General features: G+C 48.2%; 1 protein-coding gene across 10 annotated transcripts in view; it reads right to left on the bottom strand.

Moving 5' to 3' along the window:
• Positions 1-2,243: 2,243 nt before the first annotated feature.
• Positions 2,244-24,683, bottom strand: part of LOC311359927 (membrane-associated guanylate kinase, WW and PDZ domain-containing protein 1-like) — a 77,154-nt gene continuing 54,714 nt past the window's right edge. For 8 of the 10 annotated variants that reach the window (XM_084479965.1, XM_084479966.1, XM_084479969.1 and 5 more), the window contains 11 exons: positions 23,750-23,784; positions 21,184-21,436; positions 17,351-17,442; positions 15,587-15,782; positions 14,603-14,905; positions 10,752-10,955; positions 9,158-9,239; positions 8,991-9,051; positions 8,104-8,247; positions 7,528-7,666; positions 2,244-5,734 (listed from right to left, as the gene is read on the bottom strand). In XM_084479965.1, the coding sequence (XP_084336091.1) occupies positions 4,566-5,734; positions 7,528-7,666; positions 8,104-8,247; positions 8,991-9,051; positions 9,158-9,239; positions 10,752-10,955; positions 14,603-14,905; positions 15,587-15,782; positions 17,351-17,442; positions 21,184-21,436; positions 23,750-23,784 (2,678 nt within the window). In that variant the 3' untranslated portion in view covers positions 2,244-4,565. The remainder of the gene's footprint in view (positions 5,735-7,527; positions 7,667-8,103; positions 8,248-8,990; positions 9,052-9,157; positions 9,240-10,751; positions 10,956-14,602; positions 14,906-15,586; positions 15,783-17,350; positions 17,443-21,183; positions 21,437-23,749; positions 23,785-24,683) is intronic. The other 2 variants (XM_084479963.1, XM_084479967.1) reach the window with 2 other exon arrangements.

The raw sequence follows: 24,683 nt of genomic DNA, 5'->3' as shown, positions 1-24,683 counted from the left end.
TGAATCTATTATGCGGCTTGGCCTTTTCACCTACCCATATCAAAACACATCTGATGAACACAGCTAACTGCCCCACACATAACACAAAGCTTATTTTTTCCAAAAACCCAGCTTTTGATTTTATAAATATATTTTTATGTTAAAAAAGGCTATGAATCTATTATGCGGCTTGGCCTTTTCACCTACCTATATCAAAACTCATCTGGTGAACTCAGCTAACTGCCCCACACATAACACAAAGCTTTTTTTTTTCCAAAAACCCACCCTTTGATTTTATACAATTTTTTTTTTTTAAATGGTATAAAATCAAAGGGTGGGTTTTTGGAAAAAAAGAAGCTTTGTGTTATGTGTGGGGAAGTTAGCTGGGTTCATCAGAAGTATTTTGAAGTGGGTAGGTGAAAAGGCCCAGCCGCATAATAGATTCATAGCCTTTTTTAACATAAAAAAAATGGTATAAAATCAAAGGGTGGGTTTTTGGAAAAAAGAAGCTTTGTGTTATGTGTGGGGCAGTTAGCTGAGTTCACCAGATGAGTTTTGATATAGGTAGGTGAAAAGGCCAAGCCGCATAATAGATTCATAGCCTTTTTTAATTAAAACAAAAATGGTATAAAATCAAAGGGTGGGTTGTTGGAAAAAAAAAAAGCTTTGTGTTATGTGTGGGGCAGTTAGCTGAGTTCACCAGATGAGTTTTGATATAGGTAGGTGAAAAGGCCAAGCCGCATAATAGATTCATAGCCTTTTTTAATAAAAAAAAAAGGTATAAAATCAAAGGGTGGGTTTTTGGAAAAAATAAGCTTTGTGTTATGTGTGGGGAAGTTAGCTGGGTTCATCAGAAGTATTTTGAAGTGGGTAGGTGAAAAGGCCCAGCCGCATAATAGATTCAAAGCCTCTTTTAACATTAAAAAAATGGTATAAAATCAAAGGGTGGGTTTTTGGAAAAAAATAAGCTTTGTGTTATGTGTGGGGCAGTTAGCTGGGTTCACCAGATGAGTTTTGATATAGGTAGGTGAAAAGGCCAAGCCGCATAATAGATTCATAGCCTTTTTTAATAAAAAATTTTTTGTATAAAATCAAAGGGTGGGTTTTTGGAAAAAAAGAAGCTTTGTGTTATGTGTGGGGCAGTTAGCTGGGTTCACCCTATGTGTTTTGATATGGGTAAGTCAAAAAGTGAAGCCGCATAATAGATTTAAAGCATTTATCAACATAAAAATGGTATAAAATCAAAATATGTTTTTTTTTTTTTACAAAAGAAGCTTTGTGTTATATAGGCAGGCCTTGTATTAACACATCAAACTTGGTTTGACACAAATGCGTCCATCGAAGCCAGTGCTAAATAGATTTTTCGAATGTGTCGAATATCCAACGTCCAATATAAAACCAACTTTACCACGCTACGACAGACAGGCTGTGGTATAATGAACGTATAAGTTAAGTTACCCTTTATTGTCCCTTTTCGGGGGAAATTCTTTCTCTGCTTTTGACCCATCCGGGAGCCGGTGAACACCCGGAGAAGTGGGCAGCCGCAGTGCAGCGCCCGGGGAGAATGTGGGGGTTTCAGGTGCCTTGCTCAAGGGCAGGACATAGGAGAGTGCTGCACAACCACTCCCCGTCCATATTTTTGTCTACCGCTCGGGAATCGAACCGGTCACCTTCCGGATACCGGTCCAAGTCTTTAACCTGTAGGCCACGGATGCCCCACCCTCAATATTGAAAAAGCTAGAAAGTCGGAAAAGCATTTTCTTTTAACGAATACAAAAAAGTAGTTCCTCCTGGCTGCCGGCAAAGTGTACGGCGGTTGCTATGCAACACACTGTAGCGTCCTTCAGAGAGATGAAGGCTAGAGACGGTAGCTTGGTTCGCCGGCAATTTAGCCTACTATCGAGCAGTTCACTCACCGTATGCCTATTGCTTTACAACATTTCCACCGTCTCCATCAAGCAACATATTTTTAGGCTTCAGTGAACTATGATATTGCTTTTATATATAAATAAACAACAGTTCAAGTTAGGCGCGGAGTGATACGGAACTCTGTAAACTGAATGGGCGTCATAGCTGTGTGTATACGCTCATTATACAACAGTTGGGAACCAATCAGATCGCTTGATTTAAGCCACCCGTTTTATAATATGTGGTATTGATATGTTTCATTGTTATTGTTCTATTGCATGTCCATTCGATTCCTGAAGGCATCCCATCTGCACCACAACATGTCTGCTCAACAAAATATTAAGTACTTTTGAATTTGTATGGAAAACTTTATTTGATAATAAAAATAGCATTCACAGACTTCCTTTGATAGCTACATATACAGTGTGTGATCCATTTCAAGGAAAGAAGCTTTATTGGATAATTCCACATCTACTTGTACTTAGACTAATGTTATGTATAGCTTCATGGGTCAAATAAAGCTATGAACAATGTAGTATTTATATATGCATAGTTTTATAAAATAAAATAAAAAGATTGGCCCATATACATGTACTGCTTTTTATCAACACAGAGACAGCATTATGTCTGGAGCACATTGCAAGAAATAATGCTTAAAGAAAACAGACTGCATACAAGTGCTCTATAATACAAAGGCAGGCTAACCATAGAGAGAGAGAGAGATTCAAACCATCAAACAGCTTCTGATCAACCAAATACAGTCTTCCATTTTTGTCTATTTATACCTGATTCAGAGTTTATGAACATACCTCCCCTTGAATCATCAGGTCCATGTCGGCAATATAAACACACCATCATATTCCTCACTGCTGAGGATCCCCATAAATTTCTCTTTTGTACAAGAAAAAGGCAACATTTTAATCCTTAGCAGGTTCCTATTAGTTACATATTAAAATTATTTTTACGTTATGGCCAACAGGTTTTTAACATCCTAAATGTTTCTTCTTTTTTTCTTACTCATCATCTTCTTCTTCTGTTTCTTAAATACAGTACCATGACGACAACAGTGATAAAACAATGCATTTTGTTTATGGCTATCCAATATCTTTTTAGTTCTTTAGTGAAACATAAAACAGAGAATACACACATAAAACACGTTATCAAAGCAGCAGTCAGACTCCAGTGCTGTGACAGAATGGCTCAGGTGGGCAGATCAGCTGACTTGTGTACCGCAACGGACCACAGGTGACTCCGCGCCGTGACCCACCACCTCAACACCCGGGGGAGACGGACGGACGGACGGACAGACGGACAGCGGTTTGTTTAGAGCGAGGTGTGACCGCCATATCTGTTGGAATGCTTGGGATGAGATGAGTACGTAGCTATTCTCAGCCATACATGCATCTTGGACGGAGAGGACTCGTTTGACGATGCAATGTTTTTTTGTCGTTGAATCAAATCAAATCAAAGTTAATTTACCCCGTGGCCTCTCCACATCGGTATTGTTACACAAATTGGAACTGGTTACAGTAACATGGATGAATCTCTATGTGCACATAGTATCTGTGTGCAGCATGATATGTGGTGGAGATCAGCTTGTAGCCGGGTCGTGGTTGAGTGACAGGCAGGACAGACCGGAGGCCGTCAATAATTCCTGGGTATCGGTATGCGTAAATGAAATTTTCTCTGAAATACAGTGCGTGGATGTTGAGGGGATGTTTAGGGAATGACGGCTAGCTGCCACACCATCAAGTGTCCAAGCATATTTAGTAGGGTGTTACCAGAGCGTTTCCAAAGTGTGGTCGGACGAGGACCTTCACCACGTTCAGAAAGTAAAAGCCCTGACATGCTTCTGCTCCAGTCATGCATTGAGACAACTGCATTTCCTTCGTTATTTTGTTCCTCAAAATACTGGGGAGAATTTGTACTTTCTGAACCCGGAAATTAAACATAGTGAAAAAATAACATTTACAAGTCTTACTCCTTCGAATTTTAACCGATTAAAAAATAAATAGTGAACAAATGGTAGGGAGGGGGGATATATTACATTATATTTGTCACTTTGAGAATTAGAATCTTCCCTTATACTTTCCCTAAATGTCCAGTAACACGTTGCCAACTCTTGTGAACCCTCAGTGTCTTGTGCTATTGTTCATTTAATAAAGCAACTCAGGAGTGGAAAAGACAAATACGTTGAAAAGTAGCCTCTGTGTTGGATGAACAAGTCACCACCGTTGGAAGAATGCTTCAAACCTCTGAGGAAACACATATTTTAGAGATCAGAAATGCCTATAAAAAGCAACATCACTGATTATTCATATGCAGGCACATACAATACCGGAACTACAGTATACAACAACCTCTCTTATGCTCAAAGTAACTAGAACAATAACGAAACAACCAGAATGAAACCCAAAGCGCCGTACTCCTGCAGTTTTTTCATATTTTTTTTCTTTAATTGATTCTCCAGCTGGGATCACAAGGACTTAAGTCAGCTAACTCAATCAATCGACTATTACTCAACCAACAGATCCAACCATTCACAAGGAGTTGTGTGTCCTCAGTTTAAGTTCACTTCCAGTGTATAGTACATAGGTTTCCACACATAAGACGGGGGGAGGGGGGGGAGGGAGGGGAGAGAGTGGTGCGAGAGGAGAGGGCTCTCTGTTTTTACGGCTCTAGATACTGAGGTCTTTGGGACTTTCCTTGTACAGCCGTCTCTTGGGCTCAGGGAGCTGGCCTTGGCCATGGCCCGGGCCCAGCGTGTTATTGTTGTGGCTGGTGGCGTTGAAGTGGCCCGCGTTGTTGTGGCCCGCGTTGTTCTTCATCATGCTGTAGTAGTCCTTGAGCCTGGGGGCCCCCGCCACCGCCGGCGCGTAGTTCACCTCCTCCCGGCTGTAGTTGCTCTCCGGCGAGGAGTCGCGCTCCGTCCGATACCGCCTCTCCAGCGTCCCGTTGGCCAGGTCCCGCTCCGGGGAAGAGTCCCTCAGGAAGTTGCCGTTGTTCATGGCGGCTCTGTCGGGCGTGCGGCCCCTGAGGAGGGACAGCGAGTCGGCGGCGTGGTGGTGGTTGTTGTTGTTGTTGCCGCGCTCGGGGGTGCCGGCCACGCCGCCGCCGCCGCCGCCGCCACGGCGGGGCGTCTGCGGGTCCTGCAGCAGGCGGCGCTCGTACGACTTGCGGTCGGGTGTGACGCTGAGGAAGCCGCCGTCGTCGTGCTCGTTCTCGCGCTCGGGCGTGCGGTCGCGCGGCGGCGCCCGCTCCGCCCGCCGGTCCATGGACTTGGCCCGCCGGCGGTCGGGGGAGGAGTTGCGCTTCCTGGTGGGCGAGCGGTCCAGGGAGCCGCGCCGCTGCGGCTGCGCCGTCCTCGGGTCGAGGGTGGAGCTGCTGCTGTTGCTGGTGGCGCGCTCCCTCCCCCGCTCCTTCTCGGCCGCCTTCTTCCCCGAGCTGTCCTTCCTCAGGGTCTTCAGCAGCTTGGAGATGCCGCTCTCCGACTCTGATTTCTTCACCTTGCGCCCTCGGCCCTTCTTGCCGCCACTGCCGCCGCCGCCGCCGTTGCTGCCCTGGTTGTCGGGAGACGGTTGTCTGGGAGTACTTTTGCTGTGGTTGTTGTTGTTCCAGGTGTGATGATGGTGGGGGGGGAACTGCCGGCCCTCATAGTCCATCCGGTCCGCCCCGGCCCGGTTTCTGTCTCGCCCGCGCACCGCCTCCTCCTGGCGTGATGGTGTGTGAAGGTCTGGTGGATAGCTGGACTCCAATGAGGTGTGATAGCGGCTCTTGGGCGGCAGATGTCTCACTTCCGCAGAGTCTTGTGCCCCGGGTGTGGGAGGGTACCCGTCATTGCTGCCGTCTGGAGGGGAAAACACAAGGGAGGTCACGCGGTTGGCAATAAAGTTGCAGAGGTGGATACCGTTTTTTTGCATTGCATGAACTTGGTTTAGGTTTAATGCTTTGTAGCTGAAAAAGGCGGTGCATTCAGATATGGGGGTACATTCAGATATTTTTGACTAGGGTCAGGGATTTGAAGGCAATCATGCATTCATGCATGCATCTTCAAATCGTCCATGTTGCAAAATATATATATATATTACAAGGGGAACAGGGAATCAAGGCTTCAGTTCAAATTGACAAGACAATTTCTATGGTGACATGGCTGACAAACATTGAAGCCACAGAACACTTCAATGGCTTGCTTTGTCTATGAGAACGATGGGTCCAAAACACAAGCAGACGACAGGTGCAGGCCATCATCAATGTGCGTCCATTAAAACAAAACAAAAAGCATTTGGGGGAGAAAAGCAACAACAGCCATGTAACACACAACAACACCACATGGAAGTCTGTTGGCCGCCCGTCTCGCAATCGAGAGAGAGGTTGCCATGGCAGCATGTGGGTGACATCATGGATTAATAACCATTGTGTGCCGCGTCGGTGGAAGTGTGTGTGGGGGGGGGGGGGTCAGTGTACATTCAGGGATAAGGGGGTGGGGGGGAGGCGGTATGAAGATGTAGCACAGTTTGGTGTCACATGACATGACACGTAGCATGACCACTGTACACACCCATGTAGACGCACACATTTACACACACACACACACACACACACACACACACACACACACACATATACACACACATAGACACACGTACACACGCAACAAATGGGGGAGATGCATGTATCTCAGCCCGGAGCTGGAAGAAGCGGTGGGTTTAGTCGGAGCACAGGTGGACTGAGTGAGCTGGGCTGCGGCAGACCGCTGGCTACAAACCGTGGTCTGATTTTGTCCCATAAGGTAGAAACAGGGCTCTCCCATCTTCTCATTCCTCATAGTACCAACAGCGAGATGAGGAGCCATCATCGCTGCAGGGGAGGAGGAAGAGCCCACGCAACAAGAGGAGAAGAAGAGAGAGATAGAGAGAGACAGAGAGAGAGAGAGAGAGAGAGAGAGAGAGAGAGAGAGAGAGAGAGAGAGAGAGAGAGAGAGAAAGAGAGAGAAAGTACAACAGGAAAGAGACTGTTTACAGTGGATCTCAAATGAGAGGAGGAAAGGGAGTTGGTTCTGATAGAAAAAATGTAAATTCATTGATCTTTCACTATCAAAGACTGTGTCAAGCAGAGGTGGTTTCCGAGAGAGAAAAAACTAAACAGAAAACAGAACATCAAAAAATGGTGAACTCCAGAGTAAAGTAATTACTGCGTGACTCACACGGTAAGCAGAGTAAGCCTAGTACCCTCTCACAATGGCTCCCAGGGGATCACGTTATTGCCACTACACTACACACAGTCTTTAAGTGTTCATCTACACCAAAATAGCCATCTGTTATTATATCTTCCTCTATCATTGTGTACTGCACCAGTGCTTTTACTCATTATTATTCCACCATTGTCAACATGTTGATTTGAGTGCAAGAGGTGTACAAGTACTAAACAGCACGAGGTCAAGTGGAGCGCCTCATTTTGTCCTTCAAATATCATTATTTACATTAAACAAAGCTTCTGCATCATTGAGCCTACACAGAAATGGAAAGGGGTTGGAGGTAAGTTTACAAGGTGGCCGTTAGCAGCGTTAGTCACATTAATGGATGATGAGTAAAACCACCACGATCTAGGGTAGCTAGCCGGAGCTAGCCTAGCGCGACCTACCGTATTCTGGCACGGACCCGTCGCCCCGCTTGAGGACGAGCCGCGCCCACCGGCCCCCGTTCTTGATCAGCTCGATGGCGCGTGCGTGCTTCATGTTCTTTGTGCTCTCACCGTTGATCTCCAGGATCTCGTCCCCTACCTTGAAAACACAACGTGTGTGTGTGTGTGTGTGTGTGTGTGTGTGTGTGTGTGTGTGTGTGTGTGTGTGTGTGTGTGTGTGTGTGTGTGTGTGTGTGTGTGTGTGTGTGTGTGTGTGTGTGTGAGAGTTAGAGAGTGTGCAGTCATTACCACGACCAGTAGATAACTACTTTAGGGGCAACACAAGGCTGCAATCACTGATGAGAGCCGTGGTTCAATTCACACCTTGAATGGTGTCCCAGCGCTAATACCACATGGCCTATCTCTATATGATAACGATTGATCATAATGACAATAACAATGATATTAATAATACAACTAATACAAGAATAACTACAACAACAACACTAATAATATTAACAATAATAACAATAGGCTTATAATAGTGCTTTCCTAGGAATACACAGTTAAAACCTCCTAATAACGACAAGGCCGTACCCTCATCTTGCCGTTCCTGACGGCCGCCCCGTCCTCAGCCAGCCGCAGCACGTACAGGTCCATGCTGTACTCCCTGCCTCCGCGCAGGCTGAACCCAAAGCCCTTGCTGTCCCGCTCCAGGTCCACCGAGTAGAACTCAGCGTCCTGGGGAGCAGATGGACAGAGGGGGGGGGGGAGAGAGAGACGGACAGAGGAAGAGATGGAGGGATTTACAGATGGAGAGAGAGAGAGAGAGAGGGGCGGAGAGAGAGGGGGAGAGAGAGAGAGAGAGAGGGGCGGAGAGAGAGGGGGAGAGAGAGAGAGAGAGAGAGAGAGAGAGAGAGAGAGAGAGAGAGAGAGAGAGAGAGAGAGATAGATAGAGGAAGAGATGGAGGGATTTACAGATGGAGAGAGATAGAGAGAGAGGGGCGGAGAGAGAGGGGGAGAGAGAGAGAGAGAGAGAGAGAGAGAGAGAGAGAGAGAGAGATGGATAGAGGAAGAGATGGAGGGATTTACAGACGAAGATAGATAGAGAGAGAGGAGGGGGAGAGAGAGAGAGATAGATTGAGATATATATATATATATATATATATATATATATATATATCGATGAGAGAGATAGAAAGAGCAAGAGAGAGAGAGAGATAGACTCCTTAATATATCACAAATAGACTCAAAAAACACACTCAGCATGCATATCACCCAGAAAGCACTGAATAATGAATGCTCCCTCAATGTGCGATCAGGGTACAGATGACGACAGTCCTAACCACAACGGGCTCAGCTCAAGACACATTGTGCTCCGACAAAGGCTCCCTTACTCCTCCCAAGGCTGTATGCCTTGCATAAAGCACCTTGCTACACCGAATACAAGCTTGATGTTTTTAACTTGTTGCAGACTGACTTACTTGTGTGGACTGAGCCTGTGATGGTGGAGGCGGTGGCGCTCCTTTAGACTTTGAGTTATTTCTGTAACAACAGGACATAATAAACAATATTAGGGTTGGTGAAAGAGACACAGACATTGTCTGAGGACTTCCTGTTGTCTGTGTAAAACTCATAGGGGGGCGCCCACCTGGTCTCTGTCTGGGGGTTGTGAGTGGTGGTGATGGTGGCGATCTTCTCCGCGTTTGTCAGCAAAGAGGCGTTCGATGACTCTGGGAGAGAAACAAAGAGGATTCTGGGTAAGGCTCACGGCAGACCACACAGGGAAAGAGGTAGATGGAGAGGAGGAGAAAGAGAGCTTGAGGGATGGATAGACATTGACAATGAAGCATATTAAGAATATGGACACCATAAATAATACAATGATTTCAATATAACATACATTTTGATAATAATAACCATCTAGGACAGCCAAGAGCACAGAGTATGCCAACACAGTTTAGTCCCCATTGCCACTGGTTTTAATGAATTCCTCTTTGCCTGTAGTTAAAAAGCATCTGAGTCACCCCAAGCCCTACGCACTCCCTACCGTCATTAGTCTTGGAGGAATGCATACCTCAGGACTCTCTCTCTCTCACCAGCTATCTCTCTCACCCTGGCTCTCTCTCTCTCTCTCTCTCTCGTCATGCGTAAACAATTACCTAAGCAAGCACCATGCAAGCACATATGCTGATCTGTTTAAAATCCAATATGCAGTACGTGTGACGTGAGATGTTATAACATCAAGGCACGATCTGTTGCTAGGCAACATAGAGTGAACATCCCTCTGTATTTGTAGTGCATGCAGCGGAGAGATATAGACAAAGCATTTGCATTGCAATATTGATACAAATAGGACTTTATTGTGCAGGCATATTGCAGCAACTAAACAGTAAGTAAGTGTTTTGTATGCCATGTCCTTTACTATTCATCTCAATAGAACCTGTTGCTTCCAGCTTTGCAGGCTTTAATTGGTTGACCTGTCTGTTATGTAACGATCTATAAGCCCAAAGTAATAGAAAGTAATAACCTGCCCATGCATTACTGTAAACGCTCTTGGAAATGTGCTTCACGTCTAAAACTGCTTGTGCTGCAGTGTTCCAGTATGCACTTCCATTTCTGAGGAGATTAACTCAAACAGGAAACCCTTATTAAGCGTTAGCCATGGGTTTAATCCTGACACACATTGAGATACACACCAACACACACACACACACACACACACACACACACACACACACACACACACACACACACACACATAAGTGCACGCACAGTAGCGACAGGCCCCCTTCATATCCGACGCACAGCACTAAAACAAACACTACCTCGGGGCAGTGTCACCCTCCTCCCACACGATGAGCTTCTACTCTCTCACGCTCCGAGGCGAGCAGGGTGCTCCTGGCCCACTGCTGAAGCCCTTTTCAGAGAGCGCCCTAGCTCTCTGAAAAGGACTCTCACCAGTGAAGAGAGAGAGAGAGAGAGAGAGAGAGAGAGAACTGAGTAGAGAGAGAAAGAGGGTAGAGAGAGAGATAGAGAGAAAGAGGGTAGAGAGAGAGAGGGAGAGACGGAGAGTAGAGAGAGAGAGAGAGAGGGGGAAAGCATCCATGCACCATTTCCGTCCTACACGACCACCACCACCACCACCACCACTACCACCCATGAATAAGTCACATCCTTCTGCACCGTTAACACAACCACTGCAGGGATGGACAGAGCAACGCAGAGACGCCGGCCGGCCTTACCGTCACCTGGGATGATCCGGAGCGAGACGGTGTTCCCGGCCTCCTTGATGAGGTTGACGATGTCCGAGTGGGACTTGTTGGTGATGGAGCAGGCGTTGACGGCCAGGATGCGGTCGCCCACCTTCAGCTTCCCACAGCGGTCGGCCGGGCTGCCCTCGATGATGCGGCCTATTTTGTGGGGCATGGCCACACAAGCATTTCCCGCTTTTTCGTGTTGTATGTTTGTTTGTTTGTTTTTGTTTTTGTTTTGTACATGCGTGTTTGGCGTCGCGATTTTGCGTGTGGTTCAATTATGTGTGTGAGTTCACATGTGGGGGGGGGGATTGATTCGTTTAGTTGTATAGATTTATAGATATAGATATCAAGCAGTGCAAGGGAGAGGAAGATGGGAAGCAGAAGAGCAGGAGAAAGGGAAAGGGGGACGGAGAAGGAGAGAGGAAGGAGGAGGAGGAGGAGGTGGAGGAGGAGGAGGAGGAGGAGAAGAAGAAGGCAAAAGGGGTTAAACATCTGTCCCATTTAGCTCGCAGAGAACCAATAAACAGTGTGCGTGTCCCAGAGAAACACATTCCAATCGGCCTGCATGCACAACACAACGCGGCGCACAACCCAGCAGCCATGAATAATGAATGATTTTGATGGGCTAATTCAGCACCGCCTCCCCCGCTTCCACTCCCCCTCCCCCAGTATGCCTTGTGCCTGCCCCCCCCCTCCCTCCGCCCTCCTGCTACCCTTGATGTGTTAATAAATGGGGCCTGAATCACAAAGACCCCTGGTAGCGCCACACCTGAGATGCTAACAAGAAAGTCGGGGTCTGTTGATCCTCTCTGATCCCCCACCTCTTACACCCCTTAGTCTTTCCACTGGCCAATAACACGACAGTCTTTATCTCAGCTTGTTCGGGGATTCAGGGGACATTATTAAGCACTAGGCTCTTAGAAATGGTGTCCTAGAATTATAATGAATCTCTAGAGAGAGAGTGTGGCTGGGTTTTTGGTAGGTCTCCCTGCGTCGCAGGGCGCCAGCAACGTGGCCTACAGCCTATGTGTTTGAAGTGTATTCATATATATATATATATACATGCATGTTGTGTTGTGGGTTGTTTTTTGTTTTCACGCCTACATTACCACCCGCCACAGAGGAGCGACATGGCTTTGAGACCGCCCCTCACCAAACCTCCCTGGGGAGCCATACATCATCTTCCCCTCCTCTCTTTATTCTCATCGTCTCTTCCCCCCCCCCCCCCCACCTTGATTAGTGGCTGTGTGTGACTCATGCTACCCAATCCAAATACTAATAATGAGATATGGGCCCGGGTGAGATGTGCCCAACATGCAGGAGTGACTGGCTAAGCCACCACCACACCTCCACCCAAGCAGCGGGGCTTTTGTAGGGATGTCATAAGTTTGGAGGCAGATCCAACAGAGGAGTCTTTGTCATTCTGAGACCTGACAACAAGGCTAAAAGGAGGAGGATCCGTCTTATGGTCCCCCTCCGCCTCACTTCTTGTCCCTGCTGGGGTTCTGGGGGTTTGAGGGGTTCTGGGGTTCTGGGGTTCTGGGGGTTTGAGGGGTTCTGGGGTTCTGGGGGTTTGAGGGGTTCTGGGGGTTCTGGGGGTTCTGGGGGTTTGAGGGGTTCTGGGGGTTCTGGGGGTTCTGGGGTTCTGGGGGTTTGAGGGGCTCTGAGGGTTTGAGGGGTTCTGGGGGTTCTGGGGGTTCTGGGGTTCTGGGGGTTTGAGGGGCTCTGAGGGTTTGAGGGGTTCTGGGGGTTCTGGGGGTTCTGGGGTTCTGGGGGTTTGAGGGGTTCTGGGGGTTCTGGGGGTTCTGGGGGTTTGAGGGGTTCTGGGGGTTTGAGGGGTTCTGGGGGTTTGAGGGGTTCTGGGGGTTCTGGGGGTTTGAGGGGTTCTGGGGGTTTGAGGGGTTCTGGGGGTTCTGGGGGTTTGAGGGGTTCTGGGGGTTTGAGGGGTTCTGGGGGCTCTGGGGGCTCTGGGGGTTCTGGGGGTTCTGGGAGCTCTGGGGGTTCTGGGGGTTTGAGGGGTTCTGGGGGTTCTGGGGGTTCTGGGAGCTCTGGGGGTTTTGGAGGTGCTCACCAAGGGTGCTTGCATCCTTGTGGATGACGGCATGTGCTCGCCCTTTGCGATGCTAATGCTAACAAACAGGTCAATGGCCTTGACTTTTCGACCTGCATGGCTGAATGACTCATGCTATTGACTCAAGGCGACCCCCAGGATCCCACGTCAGAACATACACATTCACCCAGCCGAGCGCATTCTTGCAAGGGTGAAGAGTCGAGGAGCGATGCAAGGAGGTAGCAAACGTTTGTAAAAAAAAAGGGGGGAAGAGAATGTAAGCGCCTGAGGACCAAGAGGCTTAAAGATGAAGGGGATGTAAAGTAACAGCATCTCAGATGCCATGATGAATTATATATTTTAAAGTGAAAAAAAATCATGCATTGATTATTTTACAGAGCCACCACACCATGATGCCCCCTTGGGACCCCACCGCAGTGAGAAGTCGGCATGGCAAAACCTCGTCCATTGTCCTTGTCATGTGACGAACCATCGCACCTTGTCATGGTGGGCTTACACAACGAGGGGGACCTTGGAGTGACTTTGCTTCGGTGAACTGATTCAACCGGAGCGTTGTATCAAATTTGTCCCGAAGATGACATTTGCGCCGCCTGAGCCGCTATTACGCATGCAATTTTAATCCTTCGGGTTCATCCATAAACAGTAGGGACAGCTATGGCTTGTGCTGAGTCAGCATCAATTACACACAGGCGGGCATGGTGAGGGCCGTCGCTGAGGCTCCACTATGTGATATTTTTATATAAAATGACTGCCGCTAGCTTAGCGCTAGGCTCTGGGCGTGAAGGGATTTCTCTCTCCTAAAGCTCATGAGAGTAGGGATTTTGATCCCTGCACTCTGGATGGTTCCACACAGCTATTCATAATTCAAGCAGCCGCGAGAAGGGATCAATAATTTCTCCTTTTCACATATTTTGCACATTTAGCATTTGCAGTACAATAATAGTAATGTCCATAAAAGCATTTTCTGTCCTTTCGGCGATAGAAAGGGCAATGCTGTAACAATGCAGAGGAATATCGATTTCAGAAAGAAATGAATTAAAAACTCGCAATAAGTAAGCAGATTTCAAAGGAATTAGAACAGGATCAAATCAAAGATGTTTGTCTTGCTTGCAGGTCAAAGAGCGCACAGCTCACATGGAAGTACTATTCACTAATGATCCCACAACAAACAAGAAAAGACATCCCAACTTATACCACAGCATTGTTAAATACTTGATCCTGGTCAATAACATTCCAAGGGTGTGTATTATTTTATTAATAACAGGACACCTTTGCCTTTTAACAGTTAACAGTTAAGTATTGTTGTGAAAGATGTTTCCTTGAAAACACAAAAACTATATGCGCAAAAGCGCTGCAGAAAAGTATTAAATTGTCTATTAATTTAATCATTGTTGGAATCTGTGGTATAAGAAGAATAAACCACTCTGGGCCCCCCATAATTGGAAAATATCGCACTAGGCATTGGTAAGCACAGCCTTGGCTTGGCCAAGGCTGGTGGTTCCAAGGTGGTTCATTCCTGACATGCTCCTGATTCACAAGGTCTCCCCTCGCCCACCACCAAGGCTCCTCCACCCAGGCTCCACCGCCCCCCCCAGGCTCCACCCCCAAGGCTTCTCCACCCAGGCTCCACCCCCCAGGCTCCTCCACCCAGGCTCCACCCAGGCTCCACCCCCCCAGGCTCCACCACCACCCAGGCTCCACCCCCCCTGGCTCCACCCAGGCTCCACCACCACCCAGGCTCCACCACCACCCAGGCTCCACTCACCGAAGGTGGTGCCGGCGTCGGGCCGGGACACGGACGACACGATGACGAAGCCGAAGCCTTCGTTCTCCCCGCGCTGGATCTCCACGTCGTAGGGCTGCAGGCTGGCCGGCACCACGGCGCTGCCACTGCCCCCGCCGCCCCCGCTGCCGATGCCGCTGGTGGAGCCGCTGCCCGAGCTCACCGTGTTCAGGGAGTTCTGGCTGCCCTGCGGCGTGCGCTTGCCCTCCGTCAGGCTGGGGGCCTGCGTGCTGCTGTGGTGGGAGGAGGCCGGGGACGGGGGCACGTCGCCCTCCCCCTTGGACACTGAGGAGGAGGAGGAGGAGGAGGAGGAGGAGGATGGGGGAGGAGGAGGGGGGAGGATGGGGGAGGAGAGGGGTGGAAGAGGAGGTAGAGGAGGTGGAGGAGGAGAGTGAGGAGAATGCTTCTTCTTTGAGTCTCTGAGTTTCAGGTGTTGGAATTCAGAAGGTACACTTTCGCAATATATAAATATATATATATATACAGGCCGACACTCAGAGTTGAAAATATGTATGGATATGTCTGTCTATATATTATACATATATAGCTATATATTATACATAGAGCTATATATTATAGATATACATAGCTATATATAGATACAGTTATAAATCCAAGCCCAAGAGAGTGTGTGTGTGTGAGACATTGTGAGTGTGTGAGAGTGCGTACATATACAGTATGTGTGTATTTGCATGCAGCATGGGTGTGTGTGCGTGCATGCGTGTACGTGCATGTTATTATGTTATGTTTTATTTAAGTTGTTGTCTTTTTGGAGGTTATTATGTTATGTGTTGTTTGGTCAATATTTTAAAAGCACATTTGGAGGATGGGGAAACGTAATTTCGGTCCTCTATGTAACTTGCATGCATGGTCGGTCGGACAATATAGTTCACTTTGACCTTGACTTTGATATGTGTGCGTGTGTGTGTGGCCTTGCACCATGAGCATTTTAAAAGCCCCGCTCACCTCCGTAGGCGGAGGTCTTGCGCCGGACGGTGAGGTTGACGTGGCCCTGCTTGGCCGCCTGCTGCATCAGCTGCACCACCAGCTGGTGGGACTTGCCCACCACCGCCGTGCCGTCCACGCAGGTCAGCTCGTCGCCGGACCGTAGGCGCCCGTCCTCGTCCGCCGCGCCGTACTTCACGATGTGGCCGATGTAGATCTGGAACACACACACACGCACAGATATGCACGCACACACACGCACACACACACACACACACACACACACAGCACATTAGTCTAATCATCTGCACTGTCATGCACACGACAGAGGTAAGCAGCTATACATTATTTTCCAATTAGTGGACCAACACTGATTACATAGTAGTGACTTTTTATCAATAATCTTCTTTTAAACTTGCTGAAATTGAAATATTCTTCTGTGGTGCTTTGAGCATATTTATTTTGCGATCCTTTTAATTTACTGTTGTTGATAAAGTTGGATTTGTAGAGCATTGACTGCATTGGGAACTCGCCAGAGGTGTCCTGCTAAAAAAATGTGATCCCTTGGAATGGTATTGACCCATCAGGATCCAGTATTTATCACTGCAGTTGTATAAATCCACAGCAATGCATATAGGAAACATCACGTGACGCTTGAGGTTTGGGGTCATGTAGAGCATGTGTTCCATATTTGGAAAAGTGTGTGAGTGTCAATAAAGAATTTCTTATGAAAGGAAGGTGGGTTCAGAACAATCAATCAAAATGCTGCAATCAAAGGATTCAGTGTGAACTTTTCGCGGCCACTCTAAAGTCTAACATAGTGAACATGAGCACACATTGTGTTCCTCAAGTCTTCCGCTAGCAAGAGTTCAGAATAAGAGTCACAAGGCGTGTCAGGTACACGGATATGTGGTATGGCAACGTGTGGGAGGAATTAGGAGTTCGCATACGAAGGAAACCAACACTACCGCTCTATATCTTTGGCAGAAGACGGCAAACAACTCCTTTATCAGAGGGTTAGCCCGAAAGCCTGTCAGCCAGCTGTCTGTTTAATTTCCTTGCTCTCTCCGCCTCCACCTCACCCCTCATCTCTCTCGCTCTCTCTTTCTGTCTTTTCCCGTCTCTTGCTCCTGTCTGCTGGGCTCCTCACAAAGCAATGCGTGGACCCTGGGCCCTAACCGTTGTGGATGAGGCCCTCTTCTCTCATATAACAAGCTGTCCGCGTGTGTCTCTAGAGACCGCTATAGCTTCAGTCGGTAGCGCTCTGTTGCTCGTGAGCAGGGAAGCCTCAGTGCCTTGCTACAGATGGAGGAAGGAAGAGCAAAGAAGGGAATGAAAGAGAATGAGAAGCTCACAAACCAAGCTGGGCAAAGTGGGAAGGAAGAACATGCCAGAATAATCGATGCGGTTCCTTACAGTGTGCTTTATGTGACAGTGTGATGTGGGTGTGCACACTGTGATATTTCTATTCATGACGACTATGGTTGTTTTTATCTGTATTGTACTGAATTAAGTCAGTGATTTACAAACAATGACGTGTCCTTCTATACTCCGATAATGGTTAAGCTGTGACAGGGGGGTGGCTTGGTGGCTCAACCTGCTAGTGCCCTAGCCATGCCGGCCATATTCCCTGTATCAACCCGGGTTTGATTCACACCTGTGGTCCTATGCGTCATTCCCCCTCTTCTTCAACCCAATTTCCTGTCTCTCTTCTCTGTTCGGTCCATAAAGGTTAAAAAATAAAGACAGTGCTGTGAAAAGAAACACACGTGGATGGATACTTACCGGTTCGCCTGCCTCATTTCCTCCCAGGATGCGGAAGCCAAAGCCGGTATCCTTCCGCCACAGGAATATGTCCTGCTCCTGAGAATCTGGCACTGCAACACAAAATGAGTGAAGCATTTAACTCATGTTTCATCACGTTTGAATGTCTCGCATCCCCGTCTAGACTGACCCCTGCGGAGATTAGTCCACTCAGTGTTGTCACAACAGGAGACTCAAAACAATTACTGTATCTACCCGTGTTGGGTCATTATCGACGCCTACTACATTTACAGTTGAATAATTAATGGGCTTCATGGAGTTAGGTTTCTATCCGTATCAGATGCAGAGCGATCCATTCACAGCAACACCATCACACACTCTGTGTCCTCCTGTCCGATATGTTGTGATGGGGCAAATGGATGCTCGTTGCTTTGACAAAGTGGTCACCACACACACACACACACACACACACACACACACAGACACACACAGACACACACCTGCCATCTCTTTCCTATACTCCTCAGGGAATAAGGTGTCTCAGTACTTTCCAGACATGTTGTTCTTCTGGTTCCCCACTAAAACTAAATCACCGCCTCCCTTCAGTCCACAACAGCCAGCCCACTCACCCCAACACACCTGACATGACATTTGCGCTTGTCTGCAAAAAAGAACAACACTGTGAGATGACACTTGGGCAATTGGGTGCCAGTCTGTTCGCCCACAGGGAGAGTCTGCGTCAGGACACACTTTACTTTACTTTTCCGCACACCGCAGCCAGCCCTGTTCCAGTGTGGGCTGTCACACAGGGGGGAAAGCAAGGGAGCCCATTAGCCGTAGCGCTCTGTCCGCCGTCCTGACCCCCTCGGTCTGTTGGTGCGGCTGCTGTTGTATCAGTTATATAACAGGAATGACCAATCTCGTGTGTATCAATCAGTGGTGGCTGGTGGTTTTTAAAGTGAGGGAGGAAGGACTGCGCGCTTGGTTGCCATTGGCCTGCTTGCACTGTTAGTGGCGTATGGTGGCATAAGTATGTGAGACTCAAGTTGTTTCAGGGTGTTTTGGTGAACTACAAAATAGCAGGGAGGGATAATTATGTGAATAAAATTGATACAAATCCACCAGTGGCAGCATTGTACTTTGAAAGCTGGTGGGCAGCATGTCTTGGACTACAAGGGCAGAAGGAAAGGATGCAAAGCCAATTAGTCAAATCAGGCCTACTCTTGATTTGTAAAACTAAATAAAAAAATCTGGGCCTATCATTGGGCCTATTTTTGCCCTCAATGACTGAAGCTATTGGTTGTAATTTGGCTATGTTTATTTTCAGCTACAATTGTTTTAAGAAAAATGATGACACAATACCAAAAGTGATACCATTTAAAATGGTACCATTATCATGCTCTGAATCATTCACTAACATCCTTTCCACAATATCAAACAGAACGGTCAGAGTAACAAACAATTAATAGAAGAAGAACATAATTTCACAACTATTGACATGGGCTGTAAGCCTAACATTGTTTGAGGCAAATGTGGATGTTAATGGATGTTTCAGAATGTTGGTCACGGTGTTAAGCCAATTAAGATTGAGGGACTTAATTTATAGATCAAGTCAATCCTCCTCGCTATTTGTGTTGCAAAGATATCAGTGACCTGGTCATACCAAACGGGATATTTTTTAAGTGATTTCAGAATAACGGCGTGTGTAGCTCCACGTTTTCACCACCCTTTCAGACGGCTTGGTAACCCAATGGAGTGTGAAAAAATAGGTAGGCTCAGCGTGTTTATTTCGGCAGACTTTTGGCGGTGGAAACGCCAATATAAGCGAACCGAGCTGCACTCTACCGCAACAAACAGCAGTGCACCGCTCGGTGGAAACGAGGCATACGAGCGGGTTTGTTGGTTCTCGTAGCCAGTAGACCCTTGAGGGGATAAACTCTCTCTCCGGGCTGCTCCACAGCCAGCGCTCCTGCTTATTGGTTCATAGCGCAGCCAGGGCTCCTACTTATTGGTTCATAGAGAAGCCAGGATTTCTTCTTATTGGTTCATAGCGCAGCCAGGGCTCCAGCCTATTCGTGAATAGACGTTGACGCGATTCAGATCCCTCAGCTAGTCCCACCCACTCAGAGGAGGACTTTCCTCCTCTCTTCCATTGAACCCCATGTAATTCACCGGCCGCCAGTAGTGCCCGAGAACTGAATGGGAGTCAATGGAGGCTGAGGGAGGAATGTCCTCCCCAAAGTAATATTCAATAGGTGATAGGGGGTGCTAATGTCCCTTTACCCAGGGAAACAAACATTACATATACAAAAGCATTAAAGTCATAGTCATATTTAAGGGCATTCATTTGTTACAGTAGTCTAAAGTAGGCAATCTAAACTTCTTATTCTCAACAATGTTAAGGAGGATCTCCCTCCCTGTCCTCACTGGAGAAGCCTCCACTGGTATCGATATATGGCGAACGTTCACCAGGTCACTGTGTGACACGCCGAAAGCAAAGTACCTCCGGGTCTTATAAACACACACACGCGCGCACATACATATGCATGAGTAAGCACAAACACGAACACACACACACACACACACACTAACATGTAGTGCAGAGAGTGGAGGAGTGTGTGTGTGTGTGTGTGTGTGTGTGTGTGTGTGTGTGGACGGGTTTTATGTTCCCCGGCATGGTGCTCTCAGAACAGACTATCTCAGACTATTTCTGGCAGTGTTCAGTGGGACATGAGCAGGAGGATTTGTAGGAGACAACCGAATGCCAGTGTCCCGGTGCACTCCAGCTTCCCTTTCCTTCCGGATGTGTAGTCGCATCCACTCGCATATTCAAATATGCACTCATGTGCTCCCTGATGCGTGACTTCATGGACACAGAAATATACATGCTAATGCATGCACGCCCTCTACCTCCACTGTTCACTTGCTTTCACTCACCTCAGCCTCAATCTCACCCCCCCTCTCTCTCTGTCACTCTGTTTCTCTCTCACTTTCAGTCTCTTCCTTCTCTCTCCCATTCTCTCCCCTTTTCTCTTTCTCTCCCCACTCTCTTCTCTCTCTCTCTCTCTCTCTCTCTCTCTCTCTCTCTCTCTCTCTCTCTCCCTCCCATTCTCTTTCTCTGTCTCTGTCTCTCTCTCTCTTTCTCCCACTGTGTTGTGCTAGTTAGCCCCCCCTCCCTAAGACATGAGCTTTGCGTGTTCCAGTGATCTTAGTGGGGGCTTTCTAAGGCCAACGCAGACCATTGAGACCATATAGAATGTTCCATCTTTCCATCATCTCTCTTCTCGTCTTGTTTTTCGTCAGGAACATAGTGTAAGTGGGATTGTTGCTGGCCTCACACCATGAATTATATAAGATTGCTAAAAATGTATTGTGGAGCCTTACAGTACCGAGCCTACACTAATGATTTACTCCTTGAGGCAACTTGTTGTTGTCTCACACACTGTTTGCCGTATTTATGATTAGACATTGGTCTTTTCTTCATCCATTTACAAATACATGCTAGTAGTGAGGCCACACGTCACAAAGCTACAATGCTTTTTCTATGTTAAAAGATACCTTTCAAAGTACCTTCTGCTGCATTGTAGAATCATTGCCCCTTAATTACAATCTACAAAGAACATTTACATTATGGGTGGACATTGCTCCGCAGGCAAAGACGCAAACAAAAGACCCTCATTGTGGCCTGTTTCTCTGGACGTTCTAAAGAGGCTCCTTCCCCCAAGTACGAGCTCCGGTAAGAGTAACCAAAAACGTTCAAGCATGTATTCACGTAGAGAACTCCCCTAAGAGAAAGAAAGAAAGAAAGAAAGAAAGAAAGAAGGGACATGAAAAAAGAACAAGGCTCTACTCACGTCGACTCTCGTACATGCTCCTGGACTGAGCCCAGATCTTGAAGGGGTCCGGCTTCTTCTGCAGGGTGAGGTTTCCGTCGGCGGGGTCGTGGGGGGGCAGGCATGGCAGGGGCTGGGTGGGAGCGGCGGGCGTGGGACCCAATGCCTCACCGGGCATCACCGAGGGTGGGTGGCTGGGGGAGTCTGTGTGGGTGCTTCGGTGGCTGCACACACTGTGCTGAGAGCTGTTCTGGCTGTCTTTCCTCTCCAACTGCTGCGAGAGAACACACACACACACACACACACACACACCGTCAGGAGGGAGGCAGAACCAAGGGCTGTGTGTGTGTGTGTGTGTGTGTGTGTGTGTGTGTGTGTGTGGTTTGTGTGAATGTAAGTGTGTGGGTGGGTAAGGCAGGGGTTGAACGGATGGTAATAGAATAAATAGGTAAAGGACAAAAAGAAGACACATTTGAGAGTCCTTCTAAAGGATGAGGGACGAGAATGACGAGAGTGAATATAGGTAAAAGAGGACAGAAAGAAAGGGACAAAACGTCAAGGTCAGGTCTTTTTTAGCCGCCACTGAAACACAATTCAATGGGCGTGTCAGGGCTATGCGGGGGAATGACTCGGAAACAGAGGCTGCCATGGAAAATAGTCTGAATGTTGAAACATTTCATCTGAAGGTCAAAATCCTTGGGTTCCACGTCAAGGCTTCCTCTGCACAGCGTTTTACATTTAAATAAAACATAACAAAATCTGCACACATAAAAAAATAACTGATATAAAGTTTGAATTTGCATAGATGTTGAAATTATAAATGACATTGGACACTTACGGCTCCAGCCAATCAACGGCCCCTGACGTAAGCCAGGTCCCTCCGTGCAAGTAGGACAGTGGACTCTAAATCATGCTGTGCCTCTGGGGCGTTCTGATGAACCAATCCATATGGTTTGTTGAAAACCCCTGGAGAAGGTTTCCCTACTATACTTCCTGGATCTGCCGGCCCACCTCTGGCTGCCTGTAGCCGGCTGTCTCCTATAGTAGCTACTGCGGGGGAGGGGATTGTGGGGTTACGAGCAGGGAGGGAGGGGTCCTTAGAGAAAACACCCATCAGCCGTTGACAGACAAGCCCTGCCCGAATACGAGTCCCACCGGACCAATCAGCGGGATGCCATCCCTTGAGCATTATGTCATGTGACGTGTATAGGTGCCGCCCCTAGCTCTGAATGATTCCCATTTCAGTCTAATCTTTATCCTTTTATCTGGCCTACTGAGAGCAGCGCTTCTCTTTCTACATCCATGTTCTTCTGTTTTTACATCTTTTTTACATCACCGGCGCGGTCAACTGGACCCTGCACCGACCTTCAATCGAAGGGGGCGGAGCCATTGGGTGTGGTACGCCCCCCCCCCCCCCCCCTTCCCCAAACAGCACGACCCTGTAATCCTCAAGGGTCGCATTGATTTGATGGAGTATACAGCCCTGCCGGTATTCCTCCTCTGTGGGCTGTATTGGTTTAATCAGGTGGAGCTTGAGTTTGAGCCGTTAAACTCCCCTCCCCCGTCCTTAAGAGACCCGTCTTCATCCCACATACACTCCTACTACGGTGTCTCTGGATGTCTGGACGACCAGACCCAGCCCACCCCTCAGGGGTAGCCCCCACCCCGGGGGGGGGGGGGGGGGGCACACCGCTCTGCCTCTGTCAGCAGGTGTCAACACGGGTGATTGAAATAGAGGCCCGGAAAAAATAAAAAGCACACAGGGGAAAATAACAATAAAGAGCGAAACAATGAAATAAAGACAAGAAGAGGAGAAGGAGTCTTGAGGAAATGTAGGGGGGGAAAGAGAGGAAGAGTGGAACAGATCAAACTAGACGTGGTGGAGGATGAAGGGCTGAGAGGCTGAGAGGCTGAGAGGTTAAGACGCAGAGAGCTAGGAAGTGGAGGATTAACAGACACAGAGGGAGAGGGGGAAAACCCTTCACTTTAACAAGCACAATTCAAGCATGTGGCAGCAGAAATAAAAATACATAAAGCACACACACGCACACACACACACACACACACACACACACACACACACAAACACATAACCACACACAAATGCTCACACACACACACACACACACACACACACACACACACGTAACCACACACAAATGCTCACACACACACGCACACACACACACACACACACACACACACACATATGCACACACTAACACACACACACACACACACACACACACACACACACACACACATAACCAAGCACACACACACACACACACACACACACACAGACATGTACAAACATAACCACACACACACACACACACACACACACACACACACGTACAAACATAACCACACACACACACACACACACACACACACACACACACACACACACACACACACACACACACACACACACACACACACATAACCACACACACAGCCTCACACGCACGCACACACACACATACACACACACAAAGCAAACACACACACACACGCACATACACACAGACACACACACGCACGCACATCCGCATCAAAGAGTGTGAGGAGCAAGGATACTCACAACCAGTTTTGGACTGCGCTTGGCGGGCACCACTCCTGAGAAGCAGTGGCAGAGAGACAGAGAGAGCATGAATGACTGCCGTTCCTCTACAGTCTTCCCCCCCCCCCTCAACAAACAACAACAACAACAACAAACAAACAAACAAACAAACAAACAAAACTGAACAGAGCAGGACGCGTCTCCCCAGGACCGACGCACGCACACCGGCTCCTTCCTCTTGGAATAGCGGCGCGCAGCTGGTTCGGCTCTCCTCTCTCTCTCTCTCTGTGTATCTCTCTCTCGTGCTCTCTGTGAGCGACGCTGCGCTAGGTTCCCTGCTTTGATGATCTGATCTCCTCCTCCCCAACCCCCCCCCCCCCCCCCTCCCCTCCCAGCATCACCAGCCCTCCCCTGCTCTCTCTCACTCTCTCTCCCATTCTCTCCCTCTAGCTCTCCCTCTCCCTCTCTCTCATTCTCTCTCTCTCTCCCTCCTCTCTCTCTCTCTCTCTCTCCCATTCTCTCCCTCTCCCCCTCCGCCTTCTCTCTCAATCTCTCCCTCTCTCTCTCATTCCCCCCCCCCCCCCCCCTCTCTCTCTCTCTCTCTCTCTCTCTCTCTCTCTCTCTCTCTCTCTCTCTCTCTTCTCTCTCCAGCTATGCCGCCTCCCCCGTCTCTCCCATCTATTAAGAGAGGAGTCGGTGATCCATCTGCATTACCGGCGCGTACATACAAGGTTGCGTGTTTGCGTCGCAGTCGCAGTTCACAAGAAGTCCATTGGTTTCCAATGGAACGCGGCGCCGGGCTCGACTCCTCGCGTCGCAGAAAGGTTGGCGTTTGCGTTTTGTCTCGAGCTCCCCCGCTCTGCGTGTTGAAATTGCCCGACGCGTCGGAAATGCACGCAGTAAACCTGACCTCGGCAGAACGCGGCGTGTAGCTGTGTGTACCAAGCGGTTTCCG

Source organism: Micromesistius poutassou (genome assembly GCF_964030765.1).
Source record: "Micromesistius poutassou genome assembly, chromosome: 15".
NCBI lineage: Eukaryota > Metazoa > Chordata > Actinopteri > Gadiformes > Gadidae > Micromesistius > Micromesistius poutassou.
The sequence above is the reverse complement of the archived record's forward strand: the minus strand, read 5'-3'. Positions and strand labels throughout refer to the sequence as shown.